This window comes from Scylla paramamosain, chromosome 4, assembly GCF_035594125.1.
Source record: "Scylla paramamosain isolate STU-SP2022 chromosome 4, ASM3559412v1, whole genome shotgun sequence".
Classification (NCBI taxonomy): domain Eukaryota; kingdom Metazoa; phylum Arthropoda; class Malacostraca; order Decapoda; family Portunidae; genus Scylla; species Scylla paramamosain.
In genome coordinates this window covers 2,887,501-2,905,761 of record NC_087154.1, presented here as the reverse complement: position 1 = coordinate 2,905,761, position 18,261 = coordinate 2,887,501, and the positions used below count along the sequence as shown (strand labels likewise).

At 44.5% G+C, this 18,261-nt stretch overlaps 1 protein-coding gene across 3 annotated transcripts in view; it reads left to right on the top strand.

The window, feature by feature from the left end:
- The first annotated feature begins 3,428 nt into the window (after nt 1-3,428).
- The window catches only part of LOC135098454 (neurotrimin-like), a 37,037-nt gene continuing 22,204 nt past the window's right edge, over nt 3,429-18,261 (top strand). Inside the window, exons 1-2 of one of the 3 annotated variants that reach the window (XM_064000849.1) lie at nt 13,166-13,282; nt 13,649-13,908. In XM_064000849.1, coding sequence (XP_063856919.1) covers nt 13,881-13,908 — 28 coding nt within the window. In that variant the 5' untranslated portion in view covers nt 13,166-13,282; nt 13,649-13,880. Of the gene's footprint in view, nt 4,092-13,165; nt 13,283-13,629; nt 13,909-18,261 lie in introns of those variants that run through there. The other 2 variants (XM_064000840.1, XM_064000855.1) reach the window with 2 other exon arrangements.

The window sequence follows — 18,261 nt, the reverse complement described above, 5'->3', positions numbered from 1 at the left end:
TATATATATATATATATATATATATATATATATATATATATATATATATATATATATATATATATATATATATATATATATATATATATATATATATATATATATATATATATATATATATATTTTTTTTTTTTTTTTTTTTTTTTTTTTTCTCTCTCTCTCTCTCTCTCTCTCTCTCTCTCTCTCTCTCTCTCTCTCTCTCTCTCTCTCTCTCTCTCTCTCTCTCTCTCTCTCTCTCTCTCTCTCTCTCTCTCTCTCTCTCTGCTGTGCTTAATATTTTAAGTGTATCTACGCTATTGAAAATAAGTGTGTGTTTAGAAGGCGCACCATCGTGTATGTCATGGTGGGTTTGGTGCTACTGAAAAGGGTCAGGTGCTGGAGAAGTCTGGGAAACTTATGTACAAATAACTCTCCGTATTTCAAGTAACATAAGTGTTCCATAAAAACAAAAACCTCACCTCCGTTTTCTCTCAAGAACGTAAACATTTAGGTAGGAATTTTTTTTTTTTTTCCCTTCTTCGTTTCTCTTGTTCTATGTCTCTCTCTCTCTTGAAAGGTTCCGCCCTAGAAAATAGTGCACACACACACACACACACACACACACACACACACACACAGTGATGTAACGCACCTAGAAAAACGTACATGTGTTTGTGTGTGTGTGTGTGTGTGTGCTGCGTAATTAGTTGCCTGTCTGTCCTTATGTGAGTGTGTGAGTGTGTGTGTGTGTGTGTGTGTGTGTGTGTGTGTTATATTACAACTATTGTTTGTCTGTCTGTGTGTCTGTCCAGCTGTCTGTCTTTCTCTATTATTTCGTCTTCCATTCATTATTTTTTTACCTTTCTTCCTTCCTTCATTTTTTTATCCAACCAAGCATATCACCAACTAGGTGAGAGAGAGAGAGAGAGAGAGAGAGAGAGAGAGAGAGAGAGAGAGAGAGAGAGAGAGAGAGAGATCCTGTCGGTTTTCTAATCATTTCATACTCAAGACAATAAAAGACAACAAACATTTGATTATTCATTTTTCAACTTTCACCGCTTGTCTCTACCCTTTCTTCCACTGCGGTGGTTCTCTCCCAGTCCATCACAGACTCTCCCAGTGCATCTCAGCCTCTCCCAGTGCATCCCAGCCTCTCCCAGTGCATCCCCTCCCTGTGCATCCCAGCCTCTCCCAGTCCATCCCAGCCTCTCTCAGTCCATCCCAGCCTCTCCCAGTCCATCCCAGCCTCTCCCTGTGCATCCCAGCCTCTCCCAGTCCATCCCAGTCTCTCCCTGTGCATCCCAGCCTCTCCCAGTCCATCCCAGCTTCTCCCGGTGCATCTAATGAAGACATGGGCATGCGTGTGTTCCTTCTTTAGCGTCCCGAGGCCTCAGTATAGACGAGCTGCTTCGCTGATAATTACTGTTATAACTGTCATCTATAGTTCAGAAATACCTACAAAGTGTTTCGCCAATTATCCATTGCTAATAGTTCATAAGTCGTAAGTGATAAGTTCATAAGCCAGAAATTATCCCAGTCTAATAACACTTATCACTCCTGATGGCGGGAACGTTACTGGTGTTTGCTTATTCAGTCGTGAGTTTTGTATCTTAGTATACAGAGTCAGTAGGGCAAATACTTTATCATACTAGATCATTACACCGTGACAGTCGTAATAGTGGACAGTTAATCTTGAGGGCAGAAGCTAACTGGGTTTCGGTGTTTCGAGGTGAGGTCATCCCATGATTGGCTTACTCAATGCAAAAGACTCAGTTATCAGATTGTGAGTGTTGAGTCATTAGGGAGCTTTTAAAGAAAATTAGAAAAATTTATGGATGAGGATGATAGATCAGCATGTTTCATACGTTTATTTCATATGTAGGCCAGACGGTTTCCTGCAGCTTCCATTATATGTTCTTATGTTGTCACTTAAATGCGTTAGCAGGTACTGGTATATTGAAAATCGCACAAACCACTCCCAGGATAGTTGTTAAGGTCACATGACGATTCACACAAAGTTTGCTCTACGAATAAGAGGTGGACAGACTCTGCGGATGAAGGGCAGATTTGGATTTTGTGCCGAAAAGTTTTGTAGGCTTGACGCAGATTTAGGTACTGATACTGCTGCGGCGGTGCATGTGTGGACCACATCAGAAAAAATTATGTATTGTGGATGCGAGGAGGACGCTGACATTAGTGAGGGCTCGGGATAAGGTTAGGTATCTGCACAGACCTTTGGTATCTGCGTGTGTGTGTGTGTGTGTGTGTGTGTGTGTGTGTGTGTGTGTGTGTGTGTGAGTAAGTAAGTAAGTAAACATTTATTGCAATAATATATCAAACACTCATAAATACATACATACTATATAATATTCATTAGCTACGGTATGTTGAGCAAATGCTCTTTAACAAACATTATTTAAATATAACAGTGATTAAGAAGTGGATGCAAAGTCTGAGAGAGAGAGAGAGAGAGAGAGAGAGAGAGAGAGAGAGAGAGAGACGCGCGTCACGAGTCAAGAGTCCGAGCAGCGTCCAAGGTCGAAACAAGATTTACAGAGCAGTGCTGTCGCGAGGTGAGGGGAGCGCTGCAGTACATCCATCGCTTTATCGCGGCGGGAACCACAACATCTCGCCCCTGACAAGTGACACAATACGTCTGGCCACACGACTGCTCGTTGCCAGCCACGACTCGATAATTTACCACTCCGGGTTTCTCAAAAAGTCTACAGTATTTTTTCCAGTGTGTTTGGATACCTCGCGTTCTCCAGCTCGGGATCCTAATGAACGAAATACCTGGCGGCGGCACCTTTATCGAAAGTCCCATTGATCTTATGGTCTGTACGGCTGCCACTCCCTCAGTACAGACACACCTTAACACTAACCAAGGAGCAAATCACCCCCAGTCCCTTCCTCCAGTCCCCAACCACCAGCCTCCAGTCCCCAGCCCCAGCCCCCAAGCCTCGAGTTCCGCTCCCCGCCGCGGCCTGAGGCAAGTAGAGGGCAGGCCAGGGTAGTCCCTGGGAGGATTGACAGGCCTAACGCTCCTCTTGGGGGAGACACACACACACACAGAGAGAGAGAGAGAGAGAGAGAGAGAGAGAGAGAGAGAGAGTAGTTATGTGATGTACAGGACACTAACTCACATTGAAAGGAACTGCTTCTCTCTCTCTCTCTCTCTCTCTCTCTCTCTCTCTCTCTCTCTCTCTCTCTCTCTCTCTCTCTCTCTCTCATGTAGGGCAGACGGATGGCAGTCACTGTCTTAAGGGCTTGGCTGGCTGGATGACTCCTCGTTTCTATTCCCGTCGCTGCAAAGCCAAACTTTTCTGAGTATTCTTAAGAAACTCAGTATGCAAACCAGGCTCCTCCGGTTGACATTTCAGACTTTTTATCTTTTTATCCTTTTTTGTGAAACGTTTTCTACGGCATTTCAGATTTATACGGCAGGCGACTTGATGTTTCAAAAATACGGGGCGATTTCCTTCCTTCTTGCATCAGACATAAATACGTAAGAGTGTCTTGTGTGGTGTGGTGCGGGTGTGGCCCTGAGGGAGGAGCCAGCCAGTGAGTGAGCCAGCCAGCCAGCCAGTGAGCCACCCAGCCAGCGAGCACACGGAGGGAGGAAGGCCAGGGAAGGAAGGACGACTCGAGGGAAGTGGTCAGTTGCGTCGCAGCGTCGTGGGAAGGAGTGTGTCGCCGCTCCTGCTCCGCTGCGCTGACTGGAGCGTCCCTTGCCGCGAGCTGCTGCTCTTCCCCCGCGTCGCGTCTCGTCTCTCGCTCACCCAAGGGAGGGAACATTACAAACTTTCCCTGAGACACGAACACCAGTCTCTCACAAATCCCCAGCAGATACAATAGAAATGACAGTAGAGAGCATAATGTCTCCTCTCACCTGACTTTTTATATGTTTACTCACCTCGCGGCTTTTCCCTCCCGTTGCCGAGGCTGCTGACCGACAGAGACCACTGGAGATAAGCGTGGAGGAAAATTCGTACTGCTGGCTGAAAAGACATCCTTACGTTGACACTTGTGCGTAAGCTTTTAAGGACTCTGAAAAAAATAATCTGTTAGCTAAACGTGTCTATCTCAGTCTGTCGCCTCAGCCGCCGTGCCAGGTAAGACCAGACGGGGATTATTATTTTATGGTTCATGCTGGTCTGTCTGTATCGTGAAGTAGAGATTGGCTTACTGTGTGTGGTAGTTGTCGTGATAGTACATAATAATATTGAATGTGGTAGTGGTAGTTGTAGTACTATAGTAGTAGTGTTATTTGCAGTAGTAGTAGCAGCAGAAGTAGTAGTAGTAGTAGTAGTAGTAGTAGTAGTAGTAGTAGTAGTAGTGGTAGTAGTAGTTATAGTAGTAGTAGTAGTAGTAGCAATGGTGCTTGTTATAATATTCAAACTAGCAGCGACAATCACAGGTATGAGAGCGGTGTGGCAATAATGAAATACGTAAGTTACACTCCTTGCTACTTCAATACTGTGCTTTTCGCTCTGCACAGATTGTAACAGTGTTCTCCAGCACACCCTTCAGTCACTAACCTTTCCTAACGACACTTTTCTCTGAACTGCCGCGGTGAGCTGGAGGTGTGCTGGCATCAACTCAAGGATGCCCTGATGAATTACTGTGGCAAGTGCGATGGGATGTGTTTAGCAGAGAGAGAGAGGTCACACATAATGCAATGCTTTAGGGAGTGGGTCTCGCGTCTTTCCACCCAGTACATTGGATTCTACTCTCACAGGCATGACTGACTAAGGAACTAACTGCGACTTGCGTGTTTATTTAAGCAGGCTGAGCATCTGGGACACCTCAGGAATTAAACTGGCCTCTTTTTGACATTTTTTCTTCGGTTTTATTTCGATGAGAGCAGAAAGTTGGCAGGTTTTTGTTCCCATTTTACGCTCTTGGTTTGCCTCCCTTACGCCTAAGAAAGGTGTGTTATTTTCTTAACTATAAAATCTAAGTTGGTTCAGTCTGTGTTGCGAGGAGGAGCCTTTGTCTTTACTCCCCTACGTCTTTTTCTATAGATCACGTAGCATGTCACTAACAGTCCCGTAAGAATCAAAAGATCTGTTGCTGTTTGGTCTTCCTCTGTGCTCTTGCGTGAGGCGTTGGATTGCCTACTAAGGGTTCTGAGCTTCCAGGAAGAGTGAAGAAACATTGGTGTGAGACGTAGATTACAGACTTGTACACGCCTCCCTCTGTGATTCGGAGGTACTTGTTATGTGTTGACATTGTTCCTCGCCTTGTCGAAGGTTGTCAGCGGCCCGACCTGCCACGCATGTCAGTAGCGGTGCTCACTCACCCTAGCATTACTTGTCGCCTAAATGTCACGCCGTGAACTTTCTCTTCTAAGTAACTCGTTTTTATAGACTCAGGACACTCAACAACTGCTCCTGCCTGCTCGACGGCCAGCGTGGAGGATCCCTTTCTTTCTATGTCCACTTATCCTGTCTTCTCCTCCTCCTCCACCACATCCTGTTCCTTTTCTTTCTCCTGCATCTCATTCCTTCTCCCTCTTCTCCTCCGTGTTCCTTTTCTCTCTCCTCCTCCACTTTATATTCCTCCTCCTCCTCCTCCTCCTCCTCCATCCTCTTCCTCCATCCTCCTCCTTCAGTCTGTATATAGCCTGTCCTTCCACGCGTAGATCATTATTAATAGTAACAGTATCAGCACAAAACCTTGAAATAAACCAATTGATGTGGTCTTTTCCTTTCATGTATTCTTTGTCCTTGATTTTTCTTCCTCTTGCTTCTCCTCCTCCTCCTCCTCCTCCTCCTCCTCCTCCTCCTCCTCCTCCTCCTCCTCCTTCTCCTCCTCTGTGATCACTCGACTTACGCCCGTCAACAAGAAACCTTTGGAACAGTCTGCCTTCCTTCCCACGACTCGAAATCCTTCAGTTCCGGACCAAAATAAGTCGAGAAATTTTCTTATTTTCAGGCGCTTTCCTCGTACGTGTTATTCTTTCCCTGGAGTGACTTGCAAGTTCGGTTATTGATTGATGGAGTTTCTATATTCCTCAGAGTGTGTAGATTAAAGAAATGTGTCTGAGCTCTGTTGACAGTTTGAGATAAAGTCGTTTCATACCTAGAGATTACGACGATAGTGAAGAAAGAACGGGCAATAAGAGAATAAATGTATAAGATGAACAGTAATAATAACACAAGCAGCCACAAACACACGGTCTGACTAGAGTGTCTTATTTACTTATTTAATTATTTATCTGTTTATTTATTTACATATTTATTTATTCATTCATACATAAATAGACAGAGTGGAGGATAAACGATGCTGAAATGCATGCACTAAGTTTTACACACACACACTCGCACACACACACAAAGACGTCAGAGTGCTTTAAGCAATATCTCATCTTCTACCTCTTCTGGAAGCGCCCCTGCTCTCTCACTTCCTTCATCCATGTTATGTATTTTCCTTCCTTTTACGCTTCCTCTTCTCACACCTCCTCTTCCTCGTTCTCCCTCTCCTTCTTCTGCTTCTCCTCCTCCTCCTTGAGCCACAATATCCCTTCGTCAGTATCAAGATGATCTGGCAACAACTGCTAAGCGCCTCGCCTCGCCACCTCTTTCAGAGTGGCGGCAGCGGCAGTACCAGGAAGGCTCACCTGTCGCTCCTTCACCTGGCCATCTCCTCGCCGCCGCTCCTCGCGTGTCTCTTCAGGCTGGCGTCGCGTATTGATTTATTGGGGGACGCGAAATAGCTCACAGGATTTACCTCACTCGCCTGGCACCGCAGTCCCCGCCACGTGGTCAGGAATTTCAACTCCGCTTTCGCTGTTGTACTGCGGCCCAGCGAGGCGCCGCGGCCACATACTTAGGGTTAGGAAAAGCTTTTTCTCTAGATAGGAACACTAGGGGGATGTTTTGTGATATATCTATCTTGGGAAGTGGAGAAAAATAGGAGAATGTTGGGAAATTTTGAGATCCGCATGTAAAAAAATTCAGAAAGGGATGTTTGAATGATTTTTAATGATAAATCTACGTTGGGAAGTGGGATTTGTAGGGAAATGTTGGAAACTTTGGAGCCTTGCGAAACCAAAAAAAATTTCGGTGGGAAGTGAAGAGATGTAGGGAAATGTTAGAAAATTTTAAGACCCGTACGAAAACTCAAAATTTCTAGTGATGAATACAGTTTGGGGAAGTGAAGAAAAGTAGAGGCGCTGGAAATTTTCAGGCGTATGATCTCAAAATTTCTAGACAGGGACATCTGTGTGAGTGATAAGTCTAAGTGAAGAAAAATAGGAAAATGTTAGAAAATTTTGAGGCCCATACGAAAACTAAATTTCTTTACCCCTTGACGTTTAGAGAAAGTATCATAATTTTGTAACGATCACCATTATCATGTGTTCCTGACCGGAGGAAAGAAACTCAACGACGCCCACCATCACTAATCCCTTCATCTAGCACTGCGATCAGGACATGAAGGAAGCGCCACGTATATACGCAACACGAGAAAACGTGAGAGAGAAAACCCGGAAAGACTATGCAGTTAGGGCGAGACTGCCTTCCGCCTCGGCCTGTGCTTTATATCGTAAAGTCATGGTCAGTAATCGAGTAACATGCAAAGCGAGGAAAACCCCAAAGACTGTGATGTGCAGTGAGGGCGAGAGTGCCTTGTGTCTCCGCGAATACTTTAGAATATAGTCAGCAAAAGAGTAAAACACCACCCCGATTTCCACTCTGGTTATTGTTCTTCCCTCAATATAAAGTCCTCTGGTAGCTAAAAAATCCACCAATTATCAGGTATAGTAAGGAGACAGTCAACAGATCAAAGAACCAAAGACTGGGAGAAAAAACGAAAACCTAAACAGAGTGGAAATGCATACAGAAGTTACTCAGCTTCATGACTACAACACCCCAACGGCAAGGCGGCCAGAAGTGAGTGGCTGCGTGCATCTAGCTTCCCATTGCCGCTGTGTGTGATGGCCCTGGCGGTGGTGGTGGTGGTGACTAGCTGGCTGGCTGGCTTAACTCTGTGGCTTACCTCGAGGCCTTCATTACCGCCTTGCACCTCCTCTGCGACCATTTGCATAAATACTACATCTCGCAGACAATGTGGCCGCTTCCCCCCGCGGGTACACTGAGGCATAGATCATGATATTAGCAGCCTCTTGTATAGCGGCGGGCGGCGAGGGGAGGGGCGGGGCGGCGAACTGACAATGCCTGGGTGAATGCTGCCACAGTGATATTGGGCGACGGTGAGCAGCGGCGGGATGAAGGGGTCACTGGGAGGTGTTATGGAGGATGGAACGTGCTTGCCTTTCTCTCTCTCTCTCTCTCTCTCTCTCTCTCTCTCTCTCTCTCTCTCTCTCTCTCTCTCTCTCTCTCTCTCTCTTTGTGTCTATCTTTTTGTTATCTTTGTATTTCTGTCTCTCCGTGTCTCTGCGTTTGTGTTTGTCTGTTTGTTTGTTTGTTTGTTTGTTTGTTTCTCTGTTTTCCCATGTCTCTGTATGTTTGTCTTTATGCTTGTTTATCTGTCTTTTGTTTTGTTTTACTTTTTTTATCATGATACGTCCTTCTCTCTCTCTCTCTCTCTCTCTCTCTCTCTCTCTCTCTCTCTCTCTCGTCAAAATCAGCAGCATAACTTTCATCATCCTGCTTCCTTCTTCCTCAAGATCACTAATTTATATAGGAGACTAAAAGGAAAGCATTTTTACCTTCCCTCCTCTGCGTTATGCATCTCAGTGACTTCTTCTCAGTTCTTTACCTTGTTAATATTTACGTCTCCAAGGAATAACATTAGTGTTTTCATGTATCCCTACGATGACATCCTGTTGGGTCCGCTACCTGGGCGCTCATATCAGGTTATGAGACTCAGAAGCAGATGTGGCAATGTGTAAGTCTGCGTATGTACATAATTATGACCCTTATTCAGAAACATTTTGCTCTTTCACCATGACTATTTTCCAAGGCCACAGAAATGATTAGCCGGTTTCCGAAGATTGTTTCTCCTGTTAATCTGTCACTAGAACGGTAAAAACAGCCTTGAAACCCTGTGTAACTTCTACTAGATCCTTTTGGAAAATAATGGATGTAGCCAGAACTGTTTCAGAAGATAGTCCATACTACTGCTGGTGACTGACGACATCTATACGCACGCACATAACGGTCTCCTACATCCCTCACACAGCGGGCACCTTCCATGCTTTCTTCATTCATGCGAAAAAAAAAAAATCTGAAGTCGGATACCTTTTTTAACACACCAATCAGTATATACATCCACAACGTAGTGTTTTTAGTAGTGACAGAATAACGACGTAGAACTGGTGAAGGAAAGTCCCTAAATAAAATCATTTAGATTGTCACTTGATGCACAATTTAATGTCTTGTATTCTTAATCTCATGTCGCCTACTTTTGACAGCTCTAGTGGAAGTTGTTTGGATTGCCAAAATTGATTTCCTGATTCCAGTGATAGTTTAACAAGGATTTTACATCGTCAGTGGAGAAGGTCACTCTAGAGAATAAGACATTAAGGATAAAAACTAAGATCAAGGGAAAATTATTTTAAAGGAGGGAAACTTTTAAGATCATGGAAAGAGAAATTTCAAGTTACCCGAGAGGAAGATTAAGGTCACATGAACAAACAAGGCAACGCTGAGGTCAGAGGAAGGAAAGGCTAACGAGGAAGGAAAAGCTAAGGTCATGAAAGAATAAAGCAAAGGTCAGAAGCACCCTGAAGGGAGCACAAAGGACACAATACAATGGTGTGTGTGTGTGTGTGTGTGTGTGTGTGTGTGTGTGTGTGTGTGTGTGTGTGTGTGTGTGTGTGTGTGTGTGTGTGTGTGTGTCCTCCAGAGTTGCTTACAAAAGGATATTCAGTAAGATAGTTTCCGCCTCATCCTCCCACCACGAGTCTCTGGCACAAATATTACATCCTGCACCATATTCACTAACATTCTGGCGTCTTATCTCGCTGTGGAGGAAGTTGTTGGGGTCTTGAAGCATGTTTTCATCATTAACAAGAAGTCTACATCATTAGTAGGAAATACTTACGAGAAACTCACTAATTATCTTTGTGGTCTTTGAAAATAGTCATTGATAGAAATAAGTCTTTAGGAAGATGATCCCTTATTTCTCGTGACCCTCATTCACTCAATCCTCGCCTCACTCTGCATCACCTATGGGAAACAAGCCTTAGAGGAAATTACTACTTGTTACGGGAGGAGTGTTAGGGATACTTTGCCTTACGTCCATGCACTTCCTTCATGCAGTCTCTGCCTCCTTCTACTGTTGTATCACAAGGCGTTCTCCTTGCTCCCTGTTAATTTTTCTCTCTCTCCTCCTGTTACTTCTACTACATCAGGTGCTCCCTCTTCTCACTCCTGCTACGACATCAAGTACCATTCACTCCCCCGTCAATTTCTCTTCCTATTCCTCTCACTCCTATTACGACATCAAGAGTCTCCTTCACTCCCCGTCAATTTCTTTCCCTCTTTCTCTCACACCTACTACATCAAGAGTCCCATTCACTCTCTGCTAATTACTCCCCCTCTTCCTCTCACTCCTACTACGACATCAAGAGTCTCCACTCCCCGTCAATTTCCTTCCCTCTCCCTCTCACACCTACTACATCAAGAGTCCCATTCACTCCCTGTTAATTTCTCTCCCTCTTCCTATCACCCCTACTACGACATCAAGAGTCTCCTTCACTCCCCGTCCCATTTCTCTCCTTCTTCTCACTCCTGCTACATCAGGTGTTCCCTTCACTCCCCGTCAATTTCTCTCCCTCTTCCTCTCACCTCTACTACGACATCGAATCCTCTTCACTCCCCGTCAGTTTATCTCCCTCTTCCTCTCACACCCACTACATCAGATGCTCCTTTCACTCCCAGCCAATTTTTCTCCCTCTTCCTCTCACTCCTATTACAACGTCAGGTGGTTCCTTCATTCCCCCTCAGTTTCTCTCCATCCTCCTCTAACTGCTAAAACAACATCAGGTATTCCCTTCACTCCACCGTTTGATTTTCCCTCTTCCTCTCACCCTGTACTGATGCATCATAGGCGTTGTCATCTACGTAATGTTGTATCCATTAATACATAATCCTAAAATGCTCTGTTTATGCGGACTGATAGTGATGTGTGTGTGTGTGTGTGTGTGTGTGTGTGTGTGTGTATGTTTAAGATCACCAAAGCCACAATCATGATGAGCTTAAAAATATAAAGATAAAAATGTCTCCCAAATGTTGAACAAAAAAAGAATGGCGGGATATTACGTGATGCGTGTATCAATATTTGAGTTCATTCTGTCTCTCTCTCTCTCTCTCTCTCTCTCTCTCTCTGTGCTCATGATAGTTTCGAATGGCACCTCGAACACAGTGTCGAAGCAGTCCCTCTTAGCATCACGTGATCCACCCCAGGCCTGCCAGTTGCTGCAAAGATTCAAACAATATTAGGCTCCTCCATTTACTGCAGCGGGTGAATATTAGAACATGCATTTAGTATATGAAAAGTACAAATTCAAGGGGTAAAGCAGACACTGGTTCACGGATAGAGTTGTAAATGAGTGAAAGAAACAGAAATCAGAGAGAGAGAGAGAGAGAGAGAGAGAGAGAGAGAGAGAGAGAGAGAGAGAGAGAGAGATTTTAATGTGATTTACTTTAGGGAGACTTTACTTGCATAGGGTTTATTTGGGCAGACTTTACTTGCATAGAATTTACTCAGGCGGACTTGATTTGTACAGAATTTTACTTAGGTGAACTTAACTTGCTTAGAATTTACTTAGGGAGGCTTTATGATTTACTCCGGCAGACTTTTCCTACATAGAATTTACTTAGGCAGACTTTACTTGCATAGAATTTACTTAAACAAGCATAAGGATTTACGTAGGCAGAATTTAACTTCATAAAATAGACTTAGGCGAACATTATTTCCATAGAATTTACCCTGAAGACCTTTACTCTGGCAGAATTTACTTAGAGATACTTTACTTATAAGCGGCGCCTCACTATTCGCTTACGTACTCGTACACCACTCACGGAACACACCAAGGAACACATTTCTAATTCGCAAACCGACCCTTCGTTCTTTGGCCTCGCAATTTCTCCAGTACGTATTGGCGATAGATGCTATATTTTTTCCCTCCCTCAACCTGCGAGACACTGACGGACGCCACGTGTAGAGGAAGAAATGAGCGCCTTGACAGAGCCAGCGCTTGAGTCAGAGAGGATAAGCAGAGCGTCCACGGTCTTCTGGGTTCGCCTCACTAACTCCAGTCGACGCGTAATGAGATATTGCCCCTGTGCGTTAAGTGCTTTCTGTGTGTCTCTAACTGTTAGTTCGTCTGTCTGTTTTACTGTCTGTCAGTCTATCTGTCGATCTGTGTCTGTGTATCCATCTATCTGTATCTATCTATCTATTTAGCAATTTGTCTGTCTGTGTAGCTATTTATCTATCTATCTGTCTATCATCTACCTATTTGCCTGTCTGCTCTCTCTCTCTCTCTCTCTCTCTCTCTCTCTCTCTCTCTCTCTCTCTCTCTCTCTCTCTCTCTCTCTCTCTCTCTCTCTCTCTCTCTTACATCTTGACCTTCCTTGACTCTCTGACTTAAACGCGGTAAGCGACACAATATTTCCAGATCAGTGTCCTTTTCCTCAGCAAAATACACGACGTTAACATCAGACAAGGAGGAGAAAGTCACCTGAGAGTAACTATGAGACAAAAGAAATGGTAGCATGAGATTTTTATGCTCGGTGTTCCCAAATGTTTCCGGGTCCCATCTTGACGAGTTAAAAAAGGCTTTAGTGGAAGTTACTGAGGTTTTCGAGAGCATTTTCATGATGGTAGTGATAGTTTAATACGGATTCTGGTTTATTAGTGGGAAAAAAAGCACATACGAGAACCTGACTCTCTCTGAGGACTTTGAAAATAATGGTGGTGAAAGAACAAAGCGTTTAAGAATACAAGCTTGTGTTTTAGTGTTATACAGGAAATACTATATGATGTTTTTTTTTTTTTCCTTTTCCACAGACTGATCACCTCTGTGGCCTTTGAAATCAGTCAAGGTCAGAGAATAAGGCGTTTAGGAATATAATCTTGTGTTTCAGTATTATGCAGTGAATTCTTTATGATATTCTTTTCTTCTTCCTTTTTTCACAGTGTTCGCGGGAGCCGTCAAGCTGAACCTGTTCCAATATCTTGCTAGGCAGTCGCGGACCAGCCACCACCACCACCACCCACACACCACCACCCGCCCACCGGTCCCGCCTCGCCCTGCCCTCTTTCCCTCCCTCCCTCTCTCTTCAGCCAAGGATCCAGCCATCCAGACCCTTATGATAATCGAACTGAGGTAACAGAAGGAAAAATCATAATATTCTCTCTCTCTCTCTCTCTCTCTCTCTCTCTCTCTCTCTCTCTCTCTCTCTCTCTCTCTCTCTCTCTCTCTCTCTCTCTCTCTCTCTTTCACAATTCGATCCCTTTCACCTTCCAAAAATAACAAATATATTCCAGATAATGCAATAACAGGAATCAGGAAGGTAAATTCGAAAGTAGGATTAGATTCTTCCTTCCTTGTTCTATCCTCTTTCTCTCTCTCTCTCTCTCTCTCTCTTTCTCTGTCTCTGAATCTGACTCGATACCATCTGGAAAACCATCATCTTCCCTCCCTCTATTCGATACTGCTTCAATCCCTTGCAGAATTCGATTTACTGCACAGGAATGATATCAAGAGGAGAGAGAGGAACCTCCAGCGCACCACCTTCGCTTGAGTTAGCTTTGTTGGCCGTGGCGGAGCGATGCGTCTGAGCTGGAGGCCGCAGAGGGGAAAAGAGGAACCAGTCTCGACCCCAATGTCAATGTCTTGCCCGCTCTAGGAGGAATCCCCCCGCGAGGCTGTGTGGAGATGGCGGCGTACTGCATGGAGGTGGGTCTGGGGCGTGTTGTCCCTGATGGTGATGACTTCCCTGTCCTTTGGAGGTGAGTGATGCCACGTGGGTGGTGGGAGAGAGAGAGAGAGAGAGAGAGAGAGAGAGAGAGAGAGAGAGAGAGAGAGTGTGTGTGTGTGTGGATGAATCTATATTTATATTTTTGGATATAAAGTTTATTATTGTTTTTACTACTACTACTACTACTACTACTACTACTACTACTACTACTACTACTACTACTACTACTGCTGCTGCTGCTGCTGCTACTATTACTACTACAACTACCATTACTACCATTACTATTATTGCTTTTTTTTATGTAGGAAGGATACTGGCCAAGGGCAACAAAAAATCTAATAAAAAAAAAATGCCCACTGAAATGCCAGTCCCATAAAAGGGTCAAAGCAGTGGTCAAAAATTTGTGGATAAGTGTCTTGAAACCTCCCTCTTGAAGGAATTCAAGTCATAGGAAGGTGGGAAATACAGAAGCAGGCAGGGAGTTCCAGAGTTTACCAGAGTTTACCAGAGAAAGGGAAGTAGTAAGAGCAACAGCAGCTGCTGCTGCTGTTCCTCTTACTACTACTACTACTACTACTACTACTACTACTACCACTACTACTACTTCTTCTATTATTGAGAGAGAGAGAGAGAGAGAGAGAGAGAGAGAGAGAGAGAGAGAGAGAGAGAGAGAGAGCGTTATTTAATGAATTTACGGATGTACGCTGATGGTTCTGTCAGTATTAGTTTCCCGTTTTCTCCTCCGTGTCAGAACAACGTTTTCTCTCCATATCCATATTTTATTCGGAGCCACTGAGGCATTTTATTTATGCATACAAAAGTGCGGGATAAACCGATGCACATGTAAAGCAAGAGCGAATCGGTGAATGATATGGAAAAACTTGCCGTGCTCGACTCGGGGGGATAGAGAGAGAGAGAGAGAGAGAGAGAGAGAGAGAGAGAGAGAGAGAGAGAGAGAGAGAGAGAGTCCAGATTTCAAGACAATTTTTTATATATTTATGACTTGGTTCTCTTAGTTTTCATGAAGTTTTTGGCTTAGTTTTTATTTATATTTTTGCTCTCTCTCTCTCTCTCTCTTCTTCTTCTTCTTCTTCTTCTTTTTCTTCTCCTTCTTCTTCTTCTTCTTTGAATCTTCGCTACTAACTTTGAAAAATATGGTTTTCATTATATATGTATTTTTTTTGTTTCATCTGTAGTCTTGTGTTTAAATGGGATACTCTCTCTCTCTCTCTCTCTCTCTCTCTCTCTCTCTCTCTCTCTCTCTCTCTCTTGTCACACAGACAAATTACATGCATGCATTTAGTATTTCATGTTCCCCTGCAGCATTCAGGGCATTGCTTGCAGCTCCTGCACATCGATCTTTGCTTCACTCCCTGCATGGCGTCCTCGTCCAATGATCGTCTCGTCCTCGTCTCGTGCTCGTCTTGTCCTCGTCCTCTCCCAGCGTCCCTAAGATGCGCCATCGTACCATTTCCCCGCCACGTCCCGCTGCCCCTTCCTTTCATCACCGCGGCGCCTCTCTCTCCCTCTATAGAGATACAAATTCCTCTCCGTTTCCTGGTGATCACGTCGCTTACTGCTCATGTCGCCAGCTTGGTTAAATGTGTAGCTTATTCGCCAGTCCGGTCCAGTCCAAGTTTTAAATGAATTAGAAGAGAATAATGATAATATACTGTTACAGTTGGTTAAATGTGTATCTTGTCGCCAGTCCAGTTTAGTCTGAGTTTTAAATTAATTAGAAGAAAATGTTACAAAGAAATGCTGTTACAATTGCCTATAAAGTGAGTCAGTAAATTCTCATGGTGTTTCTTATAATACTTAATGGTATTTTGTGATGTAAAAGCAGTTAAATTGTTTAAAGTGTTTATCCCCAGACTAAACCACTCGAAGATTTAAATTAATTACAGAAGAGCAATGTCACAGACGCTTTATAAAATGATGCAGTGAATTCTCATTGACTTTTGTGTAATAGTCCATGGTATTTTATAAGGTAAAAGCAGATTAAATACTTCATCATTCCATGTTTTAAGTAAATCAGAAAAAACACGTGAAAAAAAAAGAAGTTACAAACACCTTATTAAGTGATGCGGTGAATTCTCATGGACTTCCTTGTCATAGTTTATAGCATTTCGTGACGCAGAAGCAGTCAAAATGTTGAAAAAGATGTAAGAGACTGAACAACGCAGACATTACGAAGTTTTCCGAGTGAGGAAGTCTTTGCAGCCGATCAGGAATGACTACCGCGCCTCACAATTCGTATGATCCAAAAAGCCACGTCAGAATACCGTCAGATGCACTAAAGGCACCGCGCTGACTAACTACGCACGTCGAATCTGCAATCCGCTGTCCCTCTCCCTCCCTGTATGCCTCCTGCCGCAGCCGTCGCCACCGCCTCCATCGTCCCCTCCGCCACCGCCTCCCCGCGTCGCCAGCCTCCCCTCCCCCGCCACTCCCCGGGTGGCGCCGCGCCGGACATCTACACTAAACCAAAACACGGCACAGCTCTTTCCATAACTCTGCTCCGACCGACCTGAAGCCTCCACGACGCCATGTTGCCACGCTCACGCCACTTTATGGAGCAGCGAGGAGCGGGGCCACGCTAGCTGTATGTGTATGCCAGAGAGAGAGAGAGAGAGAGAGAGAGAGAGAGACGAGAGAGAGAGAGAGAGAGAGTCAATTCGGTTATAAAACTAAAAGCAATGATGATAGGAATATGGGAAGAGGATACAGGTTGGTGCCACACACACACACACACACACACACACACACACACACACACAGACACACACACACACACACACACATACATACCTGTCAGGCCCATCACAGTGGCCAGCGTCACCTACAGGCCGCATTACCAACGCATCAACGCGGGACAAACACCACGCGAGACTCCGGCGTGATGAAGTGCTCCGTGTGTGGCAGAGTGGACGTTATGGGGAGAGAGAGAGAGAGAGAGAGAGAGAGGAGAGAGAGAGAGAGAGAGAGAGAGATGGGGGGCGAATATAAGGGAAGCTGCAAGAAGCCATCATGTCTACACGTGATACCCCCTGTATAAAACATGTCTGTCTATCTTCACCTACCATCCCCATTCATAAATTTCTATAATCCTCTTTTAATATCCCCCATTGACTCGGCACTAACAACCTGATTACTGAGTCCATTCCAATCATCTACCACTTTTTTTTTTAGAGACACACAGACAGACAGACAGGAAGGCAGACACACAGGCAGACAAAAGATGACTAAGAACGCGACCAAGAAAGAAGAAAAGGAAAAAAAATAAGTTACATAAATATATACATAAAAAATGGATGATACGTCGGTTAAGAGACGGCTGGCGGGACACACGGGGAGGTCTGGAGGTGGTATCCCTGGCTAGTGTCCCTGGCTAGTGTCCCTGACCAGTGTCCCTGAAGGTTGTTTATGACTCCAGCAGTAGCAGTCACGGGTGGCGCGGCGGGGAGGGGCATGGGGTGGATGGTCGGTGGTCGGTGCCGCTTCAATGGTGCGCGGCGGTCAGGTGTCATCCTTAAAATACCGGGCAGGAATGGAAGCGTTTGCCGTCTTACTATATCGGAAGCCTGACTTGTCCCTCTTACTCACTACACTTGCTGGATTTCTTTTCGCCTCCGCCCAATGCGTCGTAAAGATACCCAGACTCGCCCCCGCCGTGACTGGCCCCCTGCATCCCCCTGACTGATCCCCCACTGCTCGGAACACTGAAGGGGAGGAGCAGGAGGAGGAGTATAAGAAGGGGAAAAAGGAACATCAAAGCACTTCTTATACATCTTCAGGCAAATACTTTCTATCTAACTAGTGCATGAAATTTATATTATTACTGCTTTTATTATTGAAAGAACGAGGAGGAGGAGAAAAAGGAACATCAAAGCACTTTTATACGTCATCAGACAAACGCTTTTCCAACTAGTGTATGAAACTTATATTATTATGGCTGCAAATAAGAGGAGGAGGAGAAAGAAAACATTAAAACAGATTTCATAATTCTGCAGTCATACTAGGGTTTAAAAATTTATATTATTATTGTTATTAGTGGGAGGAGATTAATAGGACGAGGAGGAGGAGGAGAAAAGGGAGGACATCAAACCTTTTTGCATGGAACTTCACTCAAAGCATCCTTATCTCAATAGTGGATAAAAATGCTTATGAAGAAGAGGAGGAGGAGGAGAAGTAAGTGGAGGAGTAGGAGGAGAAGGAGCAAGAGAACAGGAGGACGAGGAAGAAGAGGAAGAGAAGTACGAGTAAGAGGACGAGGAGTAGGAGGAGAAAGAATAGGGGAGAAGAGGAGAAGGAAGAGAAGAAAGTGGTGGCGGAGGAGCAGTAGGAGGAGAAATGTGGGAGGAGGCGTTGGAGGAAGAAGAGA